Source organism: Chiloscyllium punctatum, chromosome 4 (genome assembly GCF_047496795.1).
Source record: "Chiloscyllium punctatum isolate Juve2018m chromosome 4, sChiPun1.3, whole genome shotgun sequence".
Taxonomy (NCBI): domain Eukaryota; kingdom Metazoa; phylum Chordata; class Chondrichthyes; order Orectolobiformes; family Hemiscylliidae; genus Chiloscyllium; species Chiloscyllium punctatum.
This window is the reverse complement of record NC_092742.1, coordinates 102565195-102589817: the sequence shown is the minus strand read 5'-3', so window position 1 is coordinate 102589817 and position 24623 is coordinate 102565195. Positions and strand designations below refer to the sequence as shown.

The following is a 24623-nucleotide window of genomic DNA, read 5'->3' as shown; positions in this document are numbered from 1 at the left end:
ATAATTTGAACAATTGAGGCCTTAACACACACCTTTAATGGAACACTACTTGTCAAATCCTGCCAATTTGATTCCCATTATCCCTATTTACTGTTCTTATCCAAAGATAGCATGAACGCACAGCTTGCATGTTACATTATACTCTCAACCTGAAGTATTCACTCAAATTCTAGAAAAGGTTTGAACATTGATTAAGATGCAAAAGTTCTTTTTGGCTGAAATATTTGGAAGAATTATTTAGAAATGATGGATTCTGCATAGATAAATATTTGTGTTATATGACTTCGTTAGGAGTTGAATTTACAGCCATGTGAATTCAGGAATGAAAAGTAAAGCTTGCCTCACTGAACAGGTTGCATCCTTCAGCATCTTGTATTTGAAAAGATTTTCAATAAGAAAGATGCTCCCAAAAGTTAATGGCAGAATCAATGCAGATAATTTTATTTTAAGTGTTAACTAATTGATGCTAAATTATCCTGAGTTATCATGGTTAGTCGTAATTATAGCTTTTCTATAGATCTGTTAGCATTCTGCATATCAGTTACCACAGTCTATGCTGCTTTAAAGGTGTGTAAATATTATAATTGAAAGCCAAGGTACAATTTGCACCTCCTCGTCCTGGAAAGGTATTCTGTGCTGAATCTTCCTTAGTATAACAACCAGCAGAGTTGCTTTAGATTTTTAATAAAGAACATTTTGAAACCATTTCACTTTCAAGTTATTGAGTTGCTCTTGAAAACATTATATTTTCTTCGTTGACATTTATTTGTACAATTGTAAATCTCTATAAATAGTAATAGTTTAAACTACTATTAGTTGAGAGTGAACTTTTATATAATTTTATAGTGGTCTTTTTAAAACGTGGTTATGTTGATATAATCATATTAAATGCAGCAGTAAACCTTAGTATTGCCCAGCAATTAATTTCAGTTCATTGCTTCGTTCTTCTACCTCACTAAATCAGGTTCCTTGGTTTGGTGCCAAAGTCACACTGTGCTTGCGACTTTGAGCCTTTGGAATATGTCTCATGATATTAATTGTATCCTGAAAGAATCTTGCAATCTATGTGAATTTAGTTAAAAATCTCACAACACCAGGTTATAATCCAATAGGTTTATTTGGAGTGCTTTTTGAGTGCTGCTTCTTCATCAGGTAGCGAGTGGGGCAGAATCATAGGACACAATTTATAGTAAAAGATCCAACTTCATACAACTGATGCAATATTGAATAAACCTAGATTGTTGTTAAGCCTTTAATCATTTAAAATGGGGATTCAGGTTTTGGTTCATTAATATGTAAATCACAGTCCCGCGATAACTTAAGGTTTCATATACAAAAAGTGACATCTCAACTCAGACAATGAATTAAAGGTGTGAGGTTAGAGTCTGTCTGTATCCTAACCTTGAGTCAGACTGGTTCTGTTTCCAAAAGTAGGAAATTATAATCTGTAGGCAGTCAGTCCATGTGACATATTGTGTGCTTGTTGAACAAAGATGTATCTACAAATACAAAAATGCACATTCACCCCATATACATGTGTACACATGTATGTGAGGGAGAGATCGAGAGAGACTCTGTGTCACACATGCATGTGAGGGAGAGACAAAGTATGTGTGTGCGCGCGCACACGCTCCACACTAGCCACCCGATGAAGGAGCAGCACTCCGAAAGCTTGTACTTCCGAATAAACCATGTTAGACTCTCACCTGGTGTTGTGATTTTTAACCTTGTCCACCTCAGTCCAACACCGGTACCTCCACATCCTGTGAATTTAATGATGCTTTCCACTGAGCAGCTGTATTAGCTTAAGTTACAACAGAAGCTGTTGGAAATACACAGCCTGTTAGTCAGCATTTGTGGAAAGAAAGAAAAAGTTGATATTTCAGGCCTGAAACAATAACTATCATGTTCACCCTCTTGGTGCTGGCTGATCAGCTGGGTGTTTCCAGCACTTCAGTTTTTGTCACAGCTGTCTAGCCATTTGCATGATCTTGCTTTCATCTCGCTACAGTTTTATGGTTGAATTATGTGGGATTTTGAAACTTTTGGCCACTCCTAATGTTTCCATGAACTTTCAAATAATGGTATTTCCTTAGTATTTTCTATGTTGATCAAGATTTTTTATTGTAAAGCACCCAGGTTTTGTTCTAAATAATGTTGTGGCTTAACAGCAGCTCTTCGTATTTACATGGTTCCTTTTAATATGGTAAAACCTTAAAATGGAATTTTAAGCAGAATGTTACTTTTTAAAATCTAATGAAAAATAATATTTCAATATTGTCTGAAATTCAAATTGGAATTTTGAGTTGCTTCTAGTTGTCTTTTAACTGGAAATAAATAATTAGCACAGCTCTCCAAGTGCTATTCTGCTAGTTTGAAATAGAGTCATAGTCATAGAGATGCACAGCATGGAAACAGACCCTTCGGTCCAACTTGTCCATGCCGACCAGATATCCCAACCCAATCTGGTCCCACCTGCCAGCAACCGGCCCATATCCCTCCAAACCCTTCTTATTCATATACCCATCCAAATGCCTTTTAAATGTTGCAATTGTACCAGCCTCTAACACTTCCTCTGGCAGCTCATTCCATACACTTACCACCTTCTGTGTGGAAAAAGTTGCCTCTTAGGTCTCTCTTATATCTTTCCCCTCTCACCCTAAACCTATGCCCTCTAGTTCTGGACTCCCTGACCCCAGGGAAAAGACTTTGTCTATTTATCCTATCCATGCCCGTCATAATTTTGTAAACCTCTATAAGGTCACCCCTCAGCTTCCGACGCTCCAGGGAAAACAGCCCTAACCTATTCAAACTTTCCATATAGCTCAAATCCTCCAACCCTGGCAACATCCTTGTAAATCTTTCTGAACCCTTTCAAGTTTCACAACATCCTTCTGATAGGAAGGAGACCAGAATTGCATGCAATATTCCAAAAGTGGCCTAACCAATGTCCTGTACAGCCATAACATGACCTTCCAACTCCTGTACTCAAAACTCTGACCAATAAAGGAAAGCATACCAAATGCCGCCTTCACTATCCTGTCTACCTGCGACTCCACTTTGAACCTGTACTCCAAGATCTCTTTGTTCAGCAACACTCCCTAGGACCTTACTATTAAGTGTATAAGTCCTGGTAAGATTTGTTTTCCCAAAATGTAGCACCTCCCATTTATCTAGATTAAACTCCATCTGCCACTTCTCAGCCCATTGGCCCATCTGATCAAGATCCCGTTGTAATCTCAGGTGACCTTCTTCGCTCTCCCAATTTTGGTGTCATCTGCAAACTTACTAACTGTACCTGTTATGCTCGCATCCAAATCATTTATATAAATGATGGAAAATAGTGGACCCAGCACCTTATGGCACTCCACTGGTCACAGGCCTCCAGACTGGAAAACAACCCTCCACCACTACTCTCTCTGTCGTCTACCTTTTGAGCCAGTTCTGTATCCAAATGGTGAGTTCTTCCATGAAATCTAACCTTGCTCACCAGTCTTCCATGGGGAACCTTGTTGAATACCTTACTGAAGTCCATATAGATCGCACCTTCCGCTCTGCCCTCATCAATCCTCTTTGTTACTCCTTCAAAAAACTCAATCAGGTTTGTGAGACATGATTTCCCACATCCAAAGAAGGAGACCATGTCCCCCAGATTCTGTCAACAAACACACCGACCTGGACCCAATATACCGGCCACTGCAGCGAACAGCTGGAACTGACAACCGGAAGCGGCAGAGACAAACCACTATAAACGCCGGAGGAAAGATCACAGAAGGGCCTCACAGGAGGATCCCAAGCACTGAGGATGTCACCTAGACAGGGGACGAAACGTCTGCAACACAAATTCCCAGCTCGGCGAACAGAACCACAACAACGAGCACCCGAGCTACAAATCTTCTCACAAACTTTGAACATATCCCCCTGTCTTTGAGAGATACTAAATCAGAACTTCTCAAATATACATTTTATCTGATGTCTCTGCACTATTTCTACAGGACCATAAGAGCTAAATTGATGATATGAAGTGCCAGAAAGGGTAGCAATAAGATCCATATCTGCATTTGTATCCTCAGTGTGGCAGAATATCAAATTGTAAGATGAGACCACGCTGTGGGATCTTATTGGCATTTGAGCATGATCCTTATGGCAAAGTATCTAGTTGCCTGACTGTGGCAGTTGAATCTTTTCACTATTAAGTTCAAAATCACACAACATCAGGTTATAGTCCAACAGGTTTAATTGGAAGCACTAGCTTTCGGATCACCGCTCCTTCATCAGGTGGTTGTGGAGTACACAATTGTAAGACACAGAATTTACAGCAAAAGTTTATAGTGTGATGTAACTTGAAATCATACATTGAACTATGATACTTTTCACTATTATTCACTGAAAATGCAAGTGACAATCATTCAATTAAATTTTTTTAACCCTCAACATTAATTCATGAACTTGGCAAATCTATATTGTGGAAGCACTTAAGGCCACCTTCTTAAAATGTTTGGTATATTTTGCATTGACTGGTTTAATTGATGCAAATTTCACTGCCCTCAGTTATGCTTCTTATGCTACTGGATGCCCTGGTCAGTGATCAGCTAATGGCTGGATTAATATCACCTGACCCTTTAACCTGCACCTGCAGTGCAAAAAAGTAGTGTGATACGTCTGAGCATCAGTTAGGCATATTTGATTTGCATTATACTACTTAAAAAGATAAACATTCTGCTGGTAAAATGTGATAAACAACCAAGTTTAACATTTCCACTTCCTCGAGCAATGCTCATTGCCAGTAGAATTACTGGCTGTGCTTTCATGAGAATAGCAAGGCTTAGTCAAATACATATGGGTTTTAAAACATTTTATCTTTTAAACTAAGTACAGTACAGAAACCTTCTGACAAGCATTGAAAATTGACCTTTTTAAAAAAAATAGTATATCATCTATCAAGAAAGATTGTGTTTGTTATGCCTTCTGGTAACACTTGCGTAAGTTGATAAAAACAATCATGAAGTAATTGGTTGGAATTCTTCTGTCAATGTAACTAAGTAAATGGAATCTTCAAAATGCTGAATTGAACTAATTGGAATGTGCTGATCTTTTTGTGATTTCTCAAAAAAAGTTTCATAAATGCACGAGGATGAATATCTTAAAGACTTCAAGTTGCAGACATTTGGAAATGATGGGCAGGAAGAGGCCATCTGTTGTATCAAGCCTGTCCCATTCATCGTGGGCATTCCCTAGCTCATATAATCCTATTCTTACTGAGGTGCTGTGCTCCAAACTGAATGTAATATCATTGTGAATTAGCCCATTGTGTCAGCATGGCCTTTCTGAAGGAGCAAGTGAGTCACTGTCCTGTGTCCTCTGTGTGTACTCATGTGCATTTCTTTTTCAGATAATAATTCTCATTCTTCTTGAATGTAGAATTGCAGAATGGCAGCATTGTTCCTGAAGGGGTCTCTGTAGGACTTTATGAAATGAAAACACCTCTTTCTATGCATAAGATTTTAGTGATTTGTGTGCCTGAACACCGTTAGAAATTTGTTTCTAATCACTACCCAGGTGTGAAATATTCTAATTTGTGTTATTCTTGGATCCAAAGTGAAAACATTTCTCTCATTCTTTACGTTGAACTTCATCTGCCACAATTTTGATTACTCCATTAACCTGTCAATCTCACTTTGCAACTTCCTGCTTCCATAACTTGCTGCGCATCTCAACCTAGTGTCATTTGCGAACTTGGGTATGTAGCTCTCTGCCTTTATCCAAGTTATATATATGCGTGATAAAAGGCTCAAAATCAGATTCCTGACGAATACCACTCGTCATACCTTGTGAATTGGGGTACATTCCCATATCTCACCACTCTGTCTCCTGTGTGCTCACCAATTGTCACTTTTATTAATATCCAAATGTCCATGTTTAGAGAAATTCTAATGAAGAATAGTTGAGTCAATAATTGATGTAAATTTGAGTTTTGAAGTAATGTAAATTAAAACCACATTAATGCATCCATAATCAGTGTTGCTTTTGTGCTTTACAGACCATAACATAAATGTTTCAAATATATTTCATCAATCTAAAGAGTTTGCTAAGAAAATGGAAACTTTAATAGCTTGTTAGGCTTATATTATGTACCTTTTCTGTCAGTGCAGATTTCTTTGTGACAGTCACCTGTTAAACTGTTTAGGCTACTGTTCAATAACATGTTGCATACCCTGCATTGGAAAGACATCAAAACAAAAAAAAAGTTACGTTTTATCAATGTTTATCTGGCCTATTTGTCTGTCATTGACATCTAATAGACCTGATAGCCAAATGAAAGAAGAAATTTCTGTAAACGTTACCAAATATAAAGATCATTTCATCCAGTTGTGTGATGATGAATAGGTTAACGGCAAATTCTTCTTAAACCATGGAGACTAAATAATATTAGTTGTAAAATAAGCTTATGATCTCCCATTCTTGCAGCTGATGTTTACTAGCCTATGGGCTATGCTGTACAACTTATTGTCTGGTATAGAATCACCAGTAATGACTAATTCTCCCAAGAGTGCAGTCATTGAAGAATTGAGTTGAATGCTATTGGATGGGACTTGTCAATTATTGAAAATTCCAGTAGTGTGTGTATTATATTTCAGCATCGGAATTATTATTCTCTTAAGTGAAATTGCTGATGGAGATTTTTTTTCCCTTTTGCAATAGGGAAGGATCATGTTTGTAGATTCATTGGCTGTGGAAGAAACGACCGTTTCAATTATGTTGTTATGCAGCTACAGGTAAGTTTACTTAACAATAGTAACTACATTGTGAAGTAGATTTTTTTGAAAACTCATGTTGTTATTTAATTATTTAGTTTTTCGTTCAGCTGGGTCATTTTAACCATTCACCTTTATTTCAAATATGAATAAAAATATTCATTGTGCCATGTTTACTTTGCATTTCCACAGATATCCATTTATTTGTTTTGTATTTTGTCAGATAAAATTACTTTTGTAACAATCAGAACTTTTGAGTTGCTGAAGTATAATTTATTGTTTTGCACTGTTTGTGTATATAACCCATATTGTAGAGAGTTTCCAACTTCTACGTTTCCAGATACCCATATTGGTTTGTTTTTAATTATCTAGCATATCGTCGCAAAGACGTAAGGTCATCTAGCTCTATTGTCTTTTACCTGGAGTCTAGTGATGAATCAGACCTAGTGGAGTGACCTCAATAATAGTCCTTGAGATAAAATGGTACTGTCAACTGACACTGATTTTTGTCCTTGCAACCAAAAATCTCCATGTATAAAAGGTCAATGCTGTGCATGGAATTCCATTTGAAATACTACTAGAGATAATATTGAGCAAATTCAGTTATCTGATTTGTTTTTGCAGTTAACAACGTTTTGAACAATTTTCATAGATGCTGCCTTAAAGATATCCTGCTTCCATCCTCATTTTGTTATTGCTTGGTTTTCTGTTTCTTGCAGTACAACCTCTGGAGGCATACATATATACTGCATCTTAGAAATTAGATAGCTGACTACCTATTTCTAACTAGCATTTGGACTGTCTGGATAGCAGAAAGAAGGGGTGCTTATCTCCTTTGCTCCAAGGAAAACAATCCTAGTCTTTCCAGCATAATTTTGTAATTAAAATACTCCAACCATGGAACCAGTCTGCTAAATCTCCTCTGTATCCCTCAAAGTGTGATGACCAGAACTACTCAAAATGCCCTAATTAAGCATAACTACTTTCTGTCTTTGAATCAAAGCCCTTATTTATGAAGCCAAACATCCCATATGCTTTGCTAATCATTTTTTAATTTGTTATGTAACCTTCAATGGTCAATACACATGAAACCCAGGTTCCTTTGTTCCTGGAAGCTCTAAAGAATTGTGCCATTCAGTTAAAGTTCCTCTCTGCATCTGTTCTGACAAAAAACATAAACCCCACAGTTGTCTGCTAAAATATATTTGTCCGTTCTCTATGCTAGCCCGTGTACATCCTGTTACAAACAGTGTGTATCATCCTAGCTGTTTGTCACTCTTCCAAGTTTAGTATTGTCAGCAAATATTGAAACTTTACTCCATGTTTCATGATTTGTCATTCCTATCTGGGGGAAAAAACAATGGTCCTTGCGCTGACTCTTTGGAGAACACCACTGTGATGAATACAAACAAACTGTGTATGATTTGAATGTAAAGGTTAGCAGAGAAAGATGTGGAAATGTAGTAGATGTTTATGGACCAGGAACGAAGAATGCAAGTGAGGAAAACAAGTGATTGTCTTCAAGCAACAGTGAAGATGACTATACGCCTTGAAGAATCCAGGCAACTTGCATAAATCAAATTAAGTTTACAATTATCCAGCAAGATGCATGAGAACTGCATCAAAAATGGCCCAGTGCTAACCTCAATTCAAACTGCTTATAATGAAAATGAAGATTAAGCTGAAAATCCAAAAGCAACTCCCTTGAAAGATCAAGACAACCAAAACGGAGGAAAAAGGAAGGAGGAAAATTTTCTGATATGTTATGGAGATTATGAGCAAGAATTAAAATTAAGGAATAACCAACTGATATGTTAGGAAACACAGAAAAAAACATTGAGAAACCAAAAGAGAAAATGCTGGAAAGTCTCAGCAAGTCTGGCAGCATCTGTAAGGAGAGAAAAGAGCTGATGTTTCGAGTCTAACTGACCCATTGTCAAAGCTAAAAAAAGGGGTAGAAATTTAAAAGGGGGAGGTATTTATACGAGGCTGAGAGAAGGTGAGTCATGGCTCCAGAAGCAAAGGTAGCAATAAAGAGATGATAATGACAGTGCATAGAGTGATTATAGGGAGATTAGGAACTGTGAATGACCAAGACCGAAGCCAGTACTTGTGACAAAATAAGTGGGGGATGGGGGTGGAGAGGGATGAAGCAGAAGCAAAATGGAAAACAGGGGAGAAGGTAGCAAAGGGGGAAGAGGAGAGAAAAAGGTGATGAGAGACTGGGGAGTGAGAGAAAGAGAGGCAGTCAAGAAATAAGAAGTACAGAACAGTGGAAAAAATAATACTGGCAGGCTGTAACGTGTCTAACTGGGAGATGAGATGCTGTTCCTCCAGTTTGCGTTGAGCTTCACTGGAACATTGCAGCAGGCCAAGGACAGACATGTGAGCATGGGAGCAGGATTGTGTGTTGAAGTGGCAAGCCACAGGAAGGTCCGGGACCTGATTGCGTACAGACTGAAGGCGCTCAGCTAAGCGATCGCCTAGTCGGCGTTTTGTCTCTCCGATATAGAGGAAACCACATTGGGAGCAACGAATGCAATTGACCAAATTGAAAGAGGTACAAGTGAAATGCTGCTTAATCTGAAATCAGTGTCTGGGGCCTTGGATGATGAGCATGGAAGAGGTAAAGGGGCAGGTGTTGTACCTTCTGCGATTGCATGGGAAGGTGCCGTGTGTGATGGGAGAGGTGTTAGGTGTGATGGAGGAGTGGACTAGGTTGTCCCGGAGGGAATGATCTCTGTGGAATGCAGACAGGGGGAGGGAAGGGAAGATGTGTTTAGTGGTGGCGTCGTGTTGGAGTTGGCGAAAATGACGGAGGATTATTCTTTGCATATGAAGGCTGGTGGGGTGAAAGGTGAGAACAAGACGGACCCTACCCTTGGGGAGGGGAGGGAGGGGGTGAGGGTCGTGGCGTGGGAGATGGACCACACACTATCGCGAGCCCTGTCAACAACTGTAGGTGGGAAGCCACGGTTGGAGAAGAAGGAGCACCACTTTGGAAAGTGGCCTCATTGGAACAAATGCGGTGGAGGTGAAGGAGCTGAGAGAAAGGGATAGAGTCCTTACAGGACGTAGGGTGAGAAGAGCTGTAGTCCAGATAGCTGTGGGAGTCAGTGGGCTTGTAATGGATATTAGTGGATAGACTATTGCCAGAAATGGAGACAGAAAGGTCAAGGAAAGGAAGGCAAGTGTCGGAGATGGACCAGGTGAAGGTGATGAAGGGATGGAAACTGGAAACGAAGTTTATGAAATTTTCCAGTTTCACGAGAGCATGAAGCCGACCCGAAATAGTAATTGATGTACCCATAAAGCAGTTGTGGGCGGGGACCCGGGTAGGCCTGGAACAAGAAATGTTCCACATTCCCCATGCTCACATGTCTGTCCTTGGCCTGCTGCAATGTTCCAGTGAAGCTCCACGCAAACTGGAGGAACAGCATCTCATCTTTCAATTAGGCACGTTACAGCCTGCCGGTCTCAACATTGAATTCAACGACTTCAGATAATTTTATTTCATTTATTTTGTTTTTTAATGTATTTTCTTCACTGTTCTGTACCTCTTTTTTTCTTGATTATCTCTCTTTCTCTCGCTCCCCACTCTCTCATCACCTTTTTCTCTCCTCTTCCCCCTTTGCTACCTTTCTCCTCTGTTTTCCATTTTGCCTCTGCTTCACCCATCTCCCCCCCATCCCCCACATATTTTGTCGCACAAGTACTGGCTTCAGCCTTGGTCATTCACAGCTCCTAATCTCCCTATAATCCCTGTAAACACTGTCATTATCATCTCTTTATTGCTACCTTTGCTTCTGGAGCCATGACTCACCTTCTCTCAGCCTCGTATAAATACCTCCCTATTTCTCCCCTATTTTTTAGCTTTGACAAAGGGTCAGTTAGACTCGAAACATCAGCTCTTTTCTCTCCTTACAGATGCTGCCAGACCTGCTGAGATTTTCCAGCATTTTCTCTTTTGGTTTCAGATTCCAGCATCCGCAGTAATTTGCTTTTATTAAGACATTGAGAAAATTTGAAACAGTGCAAGAAATGCATGGGAGCTGAGACTGTTAAAGAGGAGCAAATGTCAAGAGTTGTTGAGAGAAAAAATATTTAATATGGTAGAGAAAAGAAAATAGAATAAGAACAATAAGGAAGAAATAAAGAAGCTGTGAAGAATAGCCATGGAGCAGCCATAGAAAATGGGGAAAGAACTGGGAAAAGTTGTAACATAACATTGCACAAGGAAGTTAAAATGTTGAAAGGTAAGAGTAAAATAATAACTGCGGTTATGTTATATTAGAAGCAAGGAAAGTGTGTTTCTGTTTGGGAAAAACAACAATAGAGAAACAATGAGTTGAGTAAATCAGAGAGTTGGTGATAATGAAGAGGGAGGTGAATTGGTACCATGAGCAGGAAGACAAGGACCAGAGAAAGTGGAGGTATTGGTCAGTGCTGCAATCAAAAAGATGAATATAAGAAAAGTGCCTGGAAGGAATGAGTCAGTAGAATGCCTGAAATCTATGAATGATGTTAATATTGGGATATTGACAGACCTTTACAACATAGTTTACAAAACAGGATTCCTGCCTGAGGATTTGATGCAGTCAGGTTTATTTCGGGCTTTTGATTATTTCGGAAGCTGAGTACTTGGAGCAAAGGACAAAAATACAGTGGAGCCATGTAATTAAAATAATTTTAATAGTTGTTTTTGAAAATCATGACCCGTCTATCCAAGCAGAGGTAGATAGCCAGTCAGACTGTCAAGATAAGAGCAAACATTTTTGAGAGTGCAAATTGAAAGATTCTTAAAAGTGCAGATGCCTGACTATGTGTACTGTATAGACTGAGAAGGTATTGGATGGGGCTTAGCGTCAGAAAATAATGGAGTGTTTAAGATAGAAATTGTTAAAGTTGGATCAGTCAGAATGATGAGACCTAATAACTGCTTGTCAGACAGCTTTCCAAGCAAAAGTGGAGTGCATCAGAGATGAATGTGTCCTGTAAAATATTTAACCTGTACATTGAACCTTTTGTCAGAGACTGGGGCAATCCTACCAGGTTATAATATGGTAGGTTGAACATCAACAACTTGATTTTCACAGATGCCCATGCACTGATCAGCAAATCATAAGAGGCACCACTGGGAATCGTAAACAAAGTGAAATCAAGGAGTGAGGAATATGGATCAAAAAATGTGAAGACGATCAAGATAAATTGAGACCTGACCCTGGAAGTGAGAATTGAAGTAAATGGACATGTCCTGAAGTTTTTTTTTCATATAGATGTGCCATAAAAGCATCCTTTCTGGATGCTTCACAGGATGGTTTCTCAACTGCTCTTCCCAAGATTGTAAGAAACCAGAGAGTCATGAACATAACCCAATCTATCACGCAAACCAATCTTCCATCCATTTAACTCTATACCTTTGGCCTCAGGAAAATAACCAACATAATCCAAGACCCCTCCCATCCCGTTATACTCTCTTCCACTTTCTTCCATTGGCAGAATATATGAAAGTTTGAGTAAGTGTGCAAATAGATCCAAGAACAGCTTCCCTGCTGTTGTTAGACTCTTGAACAGACCTCTCAAATGTCAGTTCTGATCTCTCTCTATTCTGCTATCTTGATGCACTTTGTACGGTACGATCTGCCAATATAGTCTGGAAAGCAACAATTTTTATTGTATCTAGGCACATGTGACAACAATAAGTGAATCATGAATCAACCAGCATGTCCTGAAGTAAACAGACGTGCTTTGAGCAGATCATCCCAGGTAATGAAAGATGAGCTGTTGAATTCCATAGAAATTTGAAATGACCAACAAGTGAATTAATGGTGTATCACTTCTGCATATTTGGGAGGAATCAAAATTTAACACAAGCCCTTTTGTCATCTCCACCCTTATTTCCGTGAACAGTCTGGTATGCAAGTCATCAGAATAAGGTTTTTTTTTAATCTACACGAAGCATAACCAGCTTTTCCAATAGTTCTCCTTTCAATTTTAACCCTATTTAATGCCTGCACAATCTTTACTGATACTTTCAGATTCTTCTTCCTTAGTGAACGCCAATATAATTAACTCGGTATTCTAGTTTTGTTCTGCACCTTCTAAGTTTTTGCCCGCTTTCTCCCAAAAGGGACCTATTCTAGCTTTTACCAACTGTTTGCTGTATGCATGCTGGTCAAAGAATTTGACCTTTAATGTTAACTGCCATTCTATTCTAATATTCACTTTTTCCAGTCATATTTTCTCTTTGTCCCCCTTCTCAACTCATTCTATTGGCCTGGTTCTCACTTGAAGAATTCACCTGCCGTGCATCATAGACCTACCTCTTTGTTTCATTATACTCTTCATCTCCCTTGTCATCCAAGCTGCCTGGTTTTTATTCCCTTACAGTTTGCCCTTGTGCCTTTTCTTTCTTTTATTTGTGGAATCTCGGTGTAGCTGGCCAGCCCAATATTTATTGCTTATTCCTAATTGCCCTTGAAGTGAGAGGCTTACTAGGCCACTTCAGAGGAACGTTAAGAGTCAGCCAAATTGCACTGAGTATTGAGTATGGCAGATTTCCTTCCCTAAAGAACATTAGTGAACCAGATGGGTACTTAGAACAATTGACAATAGTTGCAATTAAACCAGCTTTTAATTTTAGGCTTTTATTGAATTTAAATTTCACCATCTGTCATATTGGGATTTGAATTCATTTCATCAAAAAATGATCCCAGTCTCTGAGTTGCTCATTCAGTCCCCAAAAATGCCACTTCCTTGAGCATTCTCCTAAAGGCTCTCTTTCAGTGTAGAAATCAATATTGGATTGCTTCTTTCTCATATCCATTACAAAGCTGAACTTTCATACACTGATCTTACCCATTCTGATGAAGGGTCACCGAACTTGAAATGTTAACTCTGCTTTCTTCCCACAGATATTGCCGCACCTGCTGAGTTTCACCAGCAATTTCAGTTTCTGCTTTCGATCTAAATATCGAGTCACAGTCACTCAGTCTACTCATTCTCCAGCATCCGGTTTCTTACTGCGTACTTTTCGTACTTTTCTAGTTGGACTAAGAGCATATTGATCAAATGCTGTCCTTGTCAAATATTACTCAAATGTTAACTAACTACATCTAAATTCTAAATAAAGTATCCCTGCACTACCACTCTATAGTTCACACATGACTCTTGGTTTTTCTGACGACTTATTCCTTAATCATCATCTTAGAGCCTACAGAATATTCCAATTAGTTGATCTTGCCATTTTTCTTCTCAACTCTATATAATGGATTTTGGCCTCAGCCCTCAAGAACATCACTCTTTTAACTTTACAATGTTTTCCCAAATTCGTTTTGTTAGTCCACCTCCCTTTTCTCCTTCTCTTTCTTTGCCGAACACCTAATACTTTTTGTATATTAAGCAGCCGGTCCTTAAATTTTGCTGCTAAACTGAAGTCGCTTATGGGCTGTCTACTGCCACTCGAGTTGAGATAGTTTAACCTGCATGGACCATGGGTGAAAATGCTAATCATCTTAAAAATGCATTTCCTAAAGATTTCACTTTGCAAAGATCTAAACAAAAGTATATTAAAATGAAATTGCTTGCTTTACCTCCATAACTTGCCTGAAAAATCAAGACTTCTTTAAAATTCATAAATCTAAATGAGAAATCAAAGCCTATTTTCAGACAATTAACACACAAGAGGAAAGCATCAGGTCTGGATATTAAGAGAACCAGGGACAACTGAAATGGTAATAGATAATAATTGGCAATATTTACCTATTTGAATTTTGTTATTGTCCTGTAAGAAATTACTATTTTGCTGGGAAATTCCTTAAACAAAAATCTATATAGATCCCTCATCACAAATAGAAATATTGTTTATCATCATTCTTTTCGAGCTAAGAGAATTTCTCTTCTCTCTGCTCAGGGTCGAAACCTTGCTGATCTACGTCGAAGCCAGTCTCGAGGTACCTTTAGCATCAGCACTACTCTGCGACTGGGAAAACAGATTCTTGAAGCAGTAGAAAGTATTCACACTGTGGGCTTCCTTCACAGGGACATCAAACCTGTAAGTAATTCTCCAGGCAATTGCATTCTTTTAGTATATGTTACTTTGTAAAGTTGTCCAACTGCAATTAGATATTTAGACACTAGTTACGTTGGCCTAGTTCCTTAAACACTTATCAAGCTGTGTAAAATCATAAAGGCTGTTGAAATGCTTTCACAGTAAAGAAAGATTTTCTCTTAGATCATGCCTTTCATGATGAGGAAGTTTCAAAGTCCTTAAGTTATTCAGGTAAATATTTTACCGTATAGTCACTATTGTAGGGAATGCAACAACCAGTTTCCATGAACTGCCATTGCTGGTGGTAATCTGTTTTCTGAAGTGATATTTGTTTGGGAACAAATATTGGACCAAATGACTTTGCTTTTCACATAGTGTCTCAGAGATCTTTTAACATCCATTGAAATGGCAGGTGATGCTTCATTTTATCATTTCACCTGAAAGGCAAACTAATGTGCCACACACTTTGCAAACGAAATTGTCCTTTCCTCCAGTGATGCAGGAGTTATAACTTTAATTCAATCAGCTATCAGATATTTAAAAAATGCAATCCTTTTTCAAGTTGACCTCTTCTGATAGAGTTTTTATAAACAGCAAGCTCAATAAAGTACTGCATGACTTAATAAAATAGTTTCTTGGTGACTAAACCCTTGAGTATCCACTCCATTGATGGTAACTACCATATCATCAGCCTTTAGCCTTGCAAAATGAGAAGGATTGTTGTTAAGCATCTTGCAGACATTCGTGCACATCTATTATGTATTAACATTTTGCTGATCCATTCCAACAGTCTGAATCTCAAATCCAAAATTTACATTAACTTTACCCTTTAACTTAACCATTATTTTTGAACATCTGAAATGTATGTCAAAGTTTGATCTAATCGGTGAAAGCTGTCTGTGCTCCTGGGCACAGAATGGAATGCATTATGTGATTTTTTTGATATTGTCTGTAAACCAGTCTCACAATTCCCATTTCCAATGATTGTAATTGAGCCAAATAATTAGTCACCGCACCAATATGCTTTGGAATTCTGTACCCAAGTCAATATTACAATGAAATTCTCACATTCATATTGTTTAACAAGTCTATACCTTTAGTTTTGTTTTGTCATTTGAGGCTAGTGGAGTGCTTGGAGTGCTTAAGCAAGTCCTGGCTTGAAGGTTCTGTGAAGGTGGCAGTAACTGCCAAAGTAAAATTGCTGCATTTGCAGGCCACTGACTAGGGAGACTTACTTTACTGCATCCTTCAGACCATTTGGCAGAAACAGCATTCGTGCACTCTCCTTCTGCAGGGTGTGTGGCTGTATCAAACTGCATAGACCCCGTATATGCAAACATCGAGTCACAGAGTCATAGACATGAACAGCACAGGAACAGATCCTTCTGTCCCACTCGTCCATGCTGACCAGATATCCTAAATTGTTCTAGTCCTATTTACCAGCATCTGGCCCATATCCCTCCAAACCCTTCCTACTCGTATACCCATCTCGATGACTTTTAAATGTTGTAATTATGCCAACCTCCACTCAAGTAGAGAGTGGAAAAGGTTTTCTAAGATTACAGAGTGATCTTAATCAAATGGACCAATGGGCTGAAAATGACAAACTGAATTCAATCTGGATAAATGTGATGATTTGTATTTTGGTACAACAAATAATGGTAGGACCATGGGTAGTGTTGTATAACAGTACAATCTACGGGTGTAAGTACATAATTCTTTGAAGTTTGCATCACATAGACAGGGTGGTTTAAAAAGGCATTTGGCATGCTTGACTTCATTGCTCAGTCCTTTGCGTATAGGAGTTGGGAGGTCATGTTGCGATTGTACAGGATATTGGTGAGGTCTCTTCTGGAATACTGTGTCCAGTTTGGTTGCTCAGTTATAGGAAGGACATTACTAAACTGGAGAGGGCTCAGAAGAGATTTACCAGGATGTTGCCAAGTTTGAGTTTATGAAGAAGGGCTGTGATTTCTCTTTTTTTCATAGGAGCGTAGGAGGTTAAGAGGCAACCTGATTGATAAAAATTTGTAAAATAGTAAGAGGTAAAGCTAGGAATGGTAGTTGTCTTTTCTCTAGAATGGGGGATTTCAAGACCATGGGGCACATTTTTAAAGTGAGAGGAAGAAATTTGTGTGGAATGAACTTCCTGTGGAGTTGGTGGATGTGGTAAACAATTACAATGTTTAAAAGACATTTGGATAAATACATAAATCGGAAAGGTTTGAAGGGATGTGGGCAGGAGCAGGCAGGTGCGACTAGTTTAGTTTGGTATTGTGTTTGGCCTGAACTAGTTGGACCAAAGGGTCTGTTTCCATGCTGTACGACTCTGACTTCCTTTGGCAGTTTGTTCCACACACATACCACCTTCTGCATGAAAATGTTGCCCCTTAGGTCATTTTTAAATCTTTTCTATCTCACTTTAAATCTATTCCTCTAGTTCTCCCCTACCCTGAGAAAGAGACCTTGACTATTCACCCTATCCATGCCCACCGTCATTTTATAAAGTTCTGTAAAGGTCTCTGTTCAGCCTCCAATGCTCCAGGGAAGATAGCCACAGCCTTTTCAGCCTCTCCCTGTTGCTCAAATCCTTCAACCCTGGCAACATCCTTGTAAATCTTTTCTGAACCCTTTCAAGTCTAACAACATCCTTATAACAGGGAGACCAGAATTAAGTGCAGTATTCCAAAAGTGGCCTTACCAATGTCCTATACAGCTGCAACATGACCTCCCAACTCCTATGTTCATTGCAATGACCAATGAAAGCAAGCATACCAAGTGCCACCTTCACTACCTTGTCTACTTATCATCCATTTTCATAAGACCATAAGACCATAAGACATAGGAGTGGAAGTAAGGCCATTCGGCCCATCGAGTCCACTCCGCCATTCAATCATGGCTGATGCGCATTTCAGCTCCACTTGCCAGCGTTCTCCCCGTAGCCCTTAATTCCTCTAGACAACAAGAACCTATCAATCTCGGCCTTGAAGACATTTAGCGTCCCGGCTTCCACTGCACTCCGTGGCAATGAATTCCACAGGCCCACCACTCTCTGGCTGAAGAAATGTCTCCGCATTTCCGTTCTGAAATGACCCCCTCTAATTCTAAGGCTGTGTCCACGGGTCCTAGTCTCCTCGCCTAACAGAAACAATTTTCTAGCATCCACCTTTTCAAAGCCATGTATTATTTTGTACGTTTCTATTAGATCTCCCCTTAATCTTCTAAACTCCAACGAATACAATCCCAGTATCCTCAGCCGTTCCTCATATGCTAGACCTGTCATTCCAGGGATCATCCGTGTGAATCTCCGCTGGACACGTTCCAGTGCCAGTATGTCCTTCCTGAGGTGTGGGGACCAAAACTGGACACAGTACTCCAAATGGGGCCTAACCAGAGCTTTATAAAGTCTTAGTAGTACATCTCTGCTTTTATATTCCAACCCTCTTGAGATAAGAGACAACATTGCATTCGCTTTCTTAATCACAGACTCAACCTGCATGTTTACCTTTAGAGAATCCTCGACTAGCACTCCCAGATCCCTTTGTGCTTTGGCTTTATTAAGTTTCTCACCATTTAGAAAGTAGTCCATTCCTATATTCTTTTTGCCAAAGTGCAAGACCTCGCACTTGCTCACGTTAAATTCCATCAGCCATTTCCTGGACCACTCTCCCAACCTGTCTAGATCCTTCTGTAGCCTCCCCACTTCCTCAGTACTACCTGCCTGTCTACCTAACTTTGTATCATCGGCAAACTTCGCTAGAATGCCCCCGGTTCCCTCATCCAAATCATTAATATATAATGCGAACAGCTGTGGCCCCAGCACCGAACCCTGCGGGACACCGCTCGTCACCGGCTGCCATTCTGAAAAAGAACCTTTTATCCCAACTCTCTGCCTTCTGTTAGACAGCCAATCCTCAATCCATCCCAGCAGCTCACCTCGAACACCATGGGCCCTCACCTTGCTCAGCAGTCTCCCGTGTGGCACCTTATCAAAGGCCTTTTGAAAGTCCAGATAGACCACATCCACTGGGTTCCCCTGGTCTAACCTACTTGTTACCTCTTCAAAAAATTCCAACAGGTTTGTCAGGCATGACCTCCCTTTACTAAATCCATGTTGACTTGTTCTAATCAGACTCTGCTCTTCCAAGAATTTAGAAACCTCATCCTTAATGATGGATTCTAGAATTTTACCAACAACCGAGGTTAAGCTGATTGGCCTATCATTTTCCATCTTTTGCCTTGATCCTTTCTTGAACAAGGGGGTTACTACAGCCATCTTCCAATCATCTGGGACCTTTCCTGACTCCAGTGACTCTTGAAAGATCTCAACCAATGCCTCCGCTATTTCCTCAGCAACCTCTCTCAGAACTCTAGGGTGTATCCCATCGGGGCCAGGAGATTTATCAATTTTAAGACTTTTTAACTTTTCTAGCACTATCTCTTTTGTAATGGCAACCATACTCAACTCAGCCCCGTGACACCCTTTAATTTTTGGGATATTACTCCTGTCTTCCACTGTGAAAACTGACGCAAAGTACTTGTTAAGTTCTCCTGCTATTTCCTTATCTCCCATCACTAGGCTCCCTGCATCAGTTTGAAGTGGCCCAATGTCTACTTTTGCCTGTCGTTTTTTTCTTATGTACTGAAAGAAACTTTTACTATTATTTCTAATATTACTGGCTAGCCTACCTTCATATTTGATCCTCTCATTTCTTATTACACTCTTTGTTATCCTCTGTTTGCTTTTGTATCCTTCCCAATCTTCTGATTTCCCACTGTTCTTAGCCACTTTATAGGATCTCTCTTTTTCTTTAATACATTTCCTGACTTCCTTTGTCAGCCAAGGTTGTCTAATCCCTCCCCGGTTAATCTTTCTTTTCTTGGGAATGAACCTCTGTACAGTGTCCTCAATTATACCTACAAACTCCTGCCATTTTTGCTCTAGTGTCTTCCCGGTTAGCCTCTGCTTCCAGTCTATTTTAGTCAGTTCCTCTCTCATGCCCTCATAATTACCTTTATTCAACTGTAACACCATTACATCAGATTTCGCCTTCTCCCTTTCAAACTCCAGACTGAACTCTACCATATTATGGTCGCTACTTCCTAAGGGTTCCCTTACTTTAAGATCTTTTATAGAGTCTGGTTCATTGCAAAGCACTAGGTCCAGAATAGCCTGCTCTCTTGTGGGCTCCATGACAAGCTGTTCCAAAAAGCCATCCTGTAAGCATTCCATGAATTCCCTTTCTTTAGATCCACTAGCAACATTATTTACCCAGTCCACCTGCATATTGAAGTCACCCATGATCAATGTAACCTTGCCTTTCTGACATGCCTTCTCTATTTCCCGGTACATGTTGCGTCCCTGGTCCTGACCACTGTTAGGAGGTCTGTACACAACTCCAATTATGGTTTTTTTGCCTTTGTGGTTCCTCAATTCCACCCACACAGAGGGACTATGAATCTACACGCTAAGGTCTCTTTGTTCAGCAGCACTCCAGGACCTTATCATTAAGTGTATAAGTTCTGCCCCAAATAAATATAGCACTTCACATTTATCTAGATTAAACTTTGCCTGCCACTCCTCAGTCCACCAGCCCTTCTGATCAAGGTCACATTGTACTCTGAGGTAACCTTTTTCACTGTCCACTAAATCATCAATTTTGGTGTCATCTGCAAACTTACTAACTTTACCTCCTATATTCACATCCAAACCATTTTTATAAATAACACCAAGTAGTGGACCCAGAACCGATCCTTGTGCCACTCAGCTGGTCACAACCATCCATTCTGAATAGGAACCCTCCAGCACCACCCTCTGTTTGCACCTTTGAGTCAATGTTGTGGCCAAATGGCTAATTCTCCCTGTATTCCATGTGACCTAACCTTACTAACCAGACTCCCATGCAAAACCTTGTCAAACGCCTGACTGAAGTCAACATAGTCAATGTCCACTGCTCTATCTTCACCAATTCTCTGTTTGAAGAAGTAACAAAAAACTAAACAGACAGTGAATGAAGGACAGAGTTGAAGATGACAAAGGCTTGTTTGGGATTTGAACCTAGGACCTCTTGTACGTCCAATATTTACTCTAAGCAAGAATCATACCTCTAGACCAATGAAACTATGTCATCAACTTGTTAGTGTAAACTTAGGTTTTACCTGTGTTGCAAAGGATGGGTCTGGTCTTCGTGTCGAGGAACTCTCCAAGAGCTGGACAGTTCCATATCACCTTCCCTTTTGGAAAAATTGGAAAAGATCCTGCAGGAAAAGGAGAGGGTTGATCCTGTTAAATGACAGGACCAGTTAACTCTGTGCAGTCTGTCAAAGTAATTCGTTGGAATGTATCTTCACCAAAACTTTCTAACGTGCACCAAGATGTGGCTTGGTTGCTGATTTAAAGGGCACTGCCCATCAGAAGCTTCATGCATGCCTGGTCTTTGTGCACAACTGCATGTTGTCTCGAATCAGCTGTGCTGGTGAAGAGACTGTCTCACAACTCCTGAAATGTGCCTTTGCAAAGAAGGTCTGGAGAGAGATGCTGTGGTTTTTGTTGAGGTTTGACCTGATTGCCGCATGATTCTCTACCCTATGGCTGTTGTCTGGGGTGCACACCAGGACAGACATCGACTGTGCCTGGACAACTGTCAACTGTATGAAAGACATGTTTGGACTGTCTGAAACTTGGTCTTCCAATGTACAGAGTTGACCTGGACAGAGTGTTGCAAATTCCAAGGTCCAGGCCTACATGCTGAGGGACATACTAAAGGTTGGGGCAGCTGCCCCCAGGCCCAGTGGGGTAAGACCAGTAGTCTTAGGTCTTTCTGCCAAGTGTCTGTTCAGTTGTCAGACTCTTTGTTACCTCAAAATGAATATAAATAGTTTCCTGCGTGAGTAGAAAATTTCGTTTGTTTGCAACTACACAGCAACTCTGAGGAATGCCAAATCCCAATATTTCTTTGTCTTTTTTCTCTGCAAAGACTGAACTTTTTTTGTTTGGAAATAAAGTATGTTTTCACAATTTAAAAAAAAATCTCATTTTGCAACATGTCTTTGCAAAGAAGATCTGGCGAGAGATGCAAGAATCTTTGTCAAGGTTTGTCTCGAGCAGCTCCATGATGCTAGGACTCTATATGTTCTTCAGGCTGTTCTCTGGGCTGCACACCAAGACAAACATCAACTGCACTTGGAGGACCATCAGCTCAGTAAAGGCTGCTCTTTGGTCTGCCTGAAATGTGTCTGTCTTCCAGTGCAAAGAGTTGCTCCCAAACCAAGAGTTGCAATCTGCCATATTCCAAGCCCCAGGACTATGTGCTGGGACAAAAGCTTGGGGCAGCCACTACCAAGGTTCCGTGGGGAAAAACCACCTATCTAAGGCCTTTCTGCTATGATATACTGCGTATCTGTTAACTTAGAGTGCCTTGGAGTTTGTATTGGAATTAAACAGTTTCTGGTCATATTTATTTAGTAAATCTACCAATTTACATTTGTTTGGAGGAATTTAAGAGTGCAGTTTGCAAATGAGTAATGTGATTTTTTTTCTATTTCCTGTTATGTCCAACTTGAATTGCTTTGTAATGTATTTGTGGATACTTTATGAATAATGTGTACTTAGTGCTTCTGGACTTTATTGGAGATTTAAATTTGTGGCTCTGGTGACTGTTAACCCTTAAAAACTACTAGAAGCTGTATTTGGCTGCTTCCCTTGCCTTCTTTTGACCCCTAGCTGTTTAATTTGCTCCCTGCCATTAATCCATAAATATTCTGTAGTAAATTTGTTTTTAACTAGCATTATCACATCCAGTTAGTTTAATGATTCATCTCATTGCTGTTTGTGGGAGTTTGTTATGCAGAAACTGACTGCTCCATTTCCTTCATTGTGTTAGTGACAATACTTCAGAGTATTTATTTGATTTAAATTTTTTTGGTCATCCTGAGGTTATGAAAGGCATTGTAAAAGTGAAAGTCTCTCTCTAATTATAAGATTGGATCAGTTGAATGGATTGTAATAAAATGAGAAAAATGTTTTCTATTTTCAGTCGAACTTTGCGATGGGCCGCTTTCCTAGCACCTGTAGAAAGTGTTTTATGCTGGACTTTGGTTTGGCACGACAGTTCACAAATTCCTGTGGTGATGTTAGACCTGTAAGTAATTTATTTGTATTAACTTTTTAATCAAATTAAATTAACGGTCTTTTCTCACAGTTGAGTGATGCAGTATGTTTTAATCTTGTCATTTTCAGTATTTGAGATGTGGATATAATTCTCAAGGATAACTAAGGGTGGGCAATATATGCTGGTTAGCATGTCCCATGAATGAATAAAAGAAAATTTAAATTTGCCAACTTAAAATTTGTGCTTATGAAACAAAATGAAACTTTCTCAATTGCCACACTCCTCCAGGAGGTAATACCACTATGGCCACAGTTTGCATCTATCGGGATTGTCCTTCAGGAATGTTGACTGAATGGGCTGGAGTGGGAAGCAGTGAATTTGACTCAGTAAAGTGAGACTGTATTTCTTAGGTTGTGGGGTTAATGTTATTTATGGTGGATACAGGTGAGGAAGATTGATTGTATTAAGTTGAAAGGTTGTTTGTAATATTTTGCACCTGAAAATGACACATTTTAGAAACAATCACTTTTGCCTTGATTTGTGTTTTTATTTTAATTACTTAAATGTATACAAACAGACAAAGAGTCAGCATTTTTATATAACTTAGATGTTGAAATACAGAGTCAATTTTTAAAATTTGCAGCTTGTGCCAAATGTGGAAGTATTGGAACAATTGGGCACGGACATGCAAGTAAAATGGACAGGGAGATGGCAGATGATAGTTAATACATAGAAGTGTATTTTGGCAGAAGAATTAGGAAAAGACAAATGTCTTAATGACAGTTTAAGACTTTGCAAGAGCAAAGAGATCTGAGGGTTCATCTGCATAAAGATCTTAAGTGGCAGGGCATTTTGAGAGAGTAGCAAAGTGTAGCAGGATCATCGGTTTTATGGAAGACCTGAGGATGAAAGTGGGGAAATTATGCTGAACTTTTGAAAATCTCTTGTTAAACCATTGGTATATTATACCAATTCTGGTTGTCACACATTTGGAAAGAGAGGGTCCTTGAAGATATGGAAGAGAAGATTTACCAGAATGGTTACAGGAGTCAGATGTTTGCTGCAAAGTTTTTGAGAGCTGGCTTTGTTTTCCTTGGAGGAAAGGAGATTTAAGAGAAACTTGCTAAGAGGTGTGCAACTTGTTAGGAAATTGCATGGTGGCAGATCCAAGGGACACAGATGTAAGGGTTTGGGCTATGGATGTGAGGAAAAACCTTTTTATGCAGTGAGTGTAATGACCTACACCTTGCTGCTCACTGGAGTGCTGGCAGTGGAGATCATCTGTGATTTCCAAAGGAAATTAAATAGGCACTTAAGGGAAATAAATATGCAGAGGTATAATGGGGAAAGAAACTGAATAGATTGATTTACAGAAAGCTTGAATAGATCTGAAGAGCTTAATTCTTTACTGTTTTATCTCTGATTTGATGAAGGGGTGATAATGCATCATTGAAACTGCTTCATTCAAACCACACTGCAACTTTGTGCACCAGTTCCCCCTACATCCATGAAAAATACTGTCTGTAATCCTGGCCAATGACAAAATATGCATTGAATTTGAGAAAAGCTATAGAAAATTCCTGTTGGCCTTCATACGGCAATAAAGATTGTTCAACAGTATCACAGCGCCACAGTGATTTATTTTTAACTGGAAGTGCTTTCTTTATTCAAGAATGTGTCATAGTCCCTTCAAATGATCATACTGCA

General features: G+C 39.5%; 1 protein-coding gene across 3 annotated transcripts in view; it reads left to right on the top strand.

Annotated features, from left to right (window-relative positions):
* Positions 1 to 24623, top strand: part of LOC140476599 (tau-tubulin kinase 2-like) — a 299170-nt gene that overhangs the window by 120171 nt on the left and 154376 nt on the right. For all 3 annotated transcript variants that reach the window (XM_072569438.1, XM_072569437.1, XM_072569436.1), the window contains exons 4-6: positions 6703 to 6776; positions 14668 to 14808; positions 22842 to 22946. In XM_072569438.1, coding sequence (XP_072425539.1) covers positions 6703 to 6776; positions 14668 to 14808; positions 22842 to 22946 — 320 coding nt within the window. The remainder of the gene's footprint in view (positions 1 to 6702; positions 6777 to 14667; positions 14809 to 22841; positions 22947 to 24623) is intronic.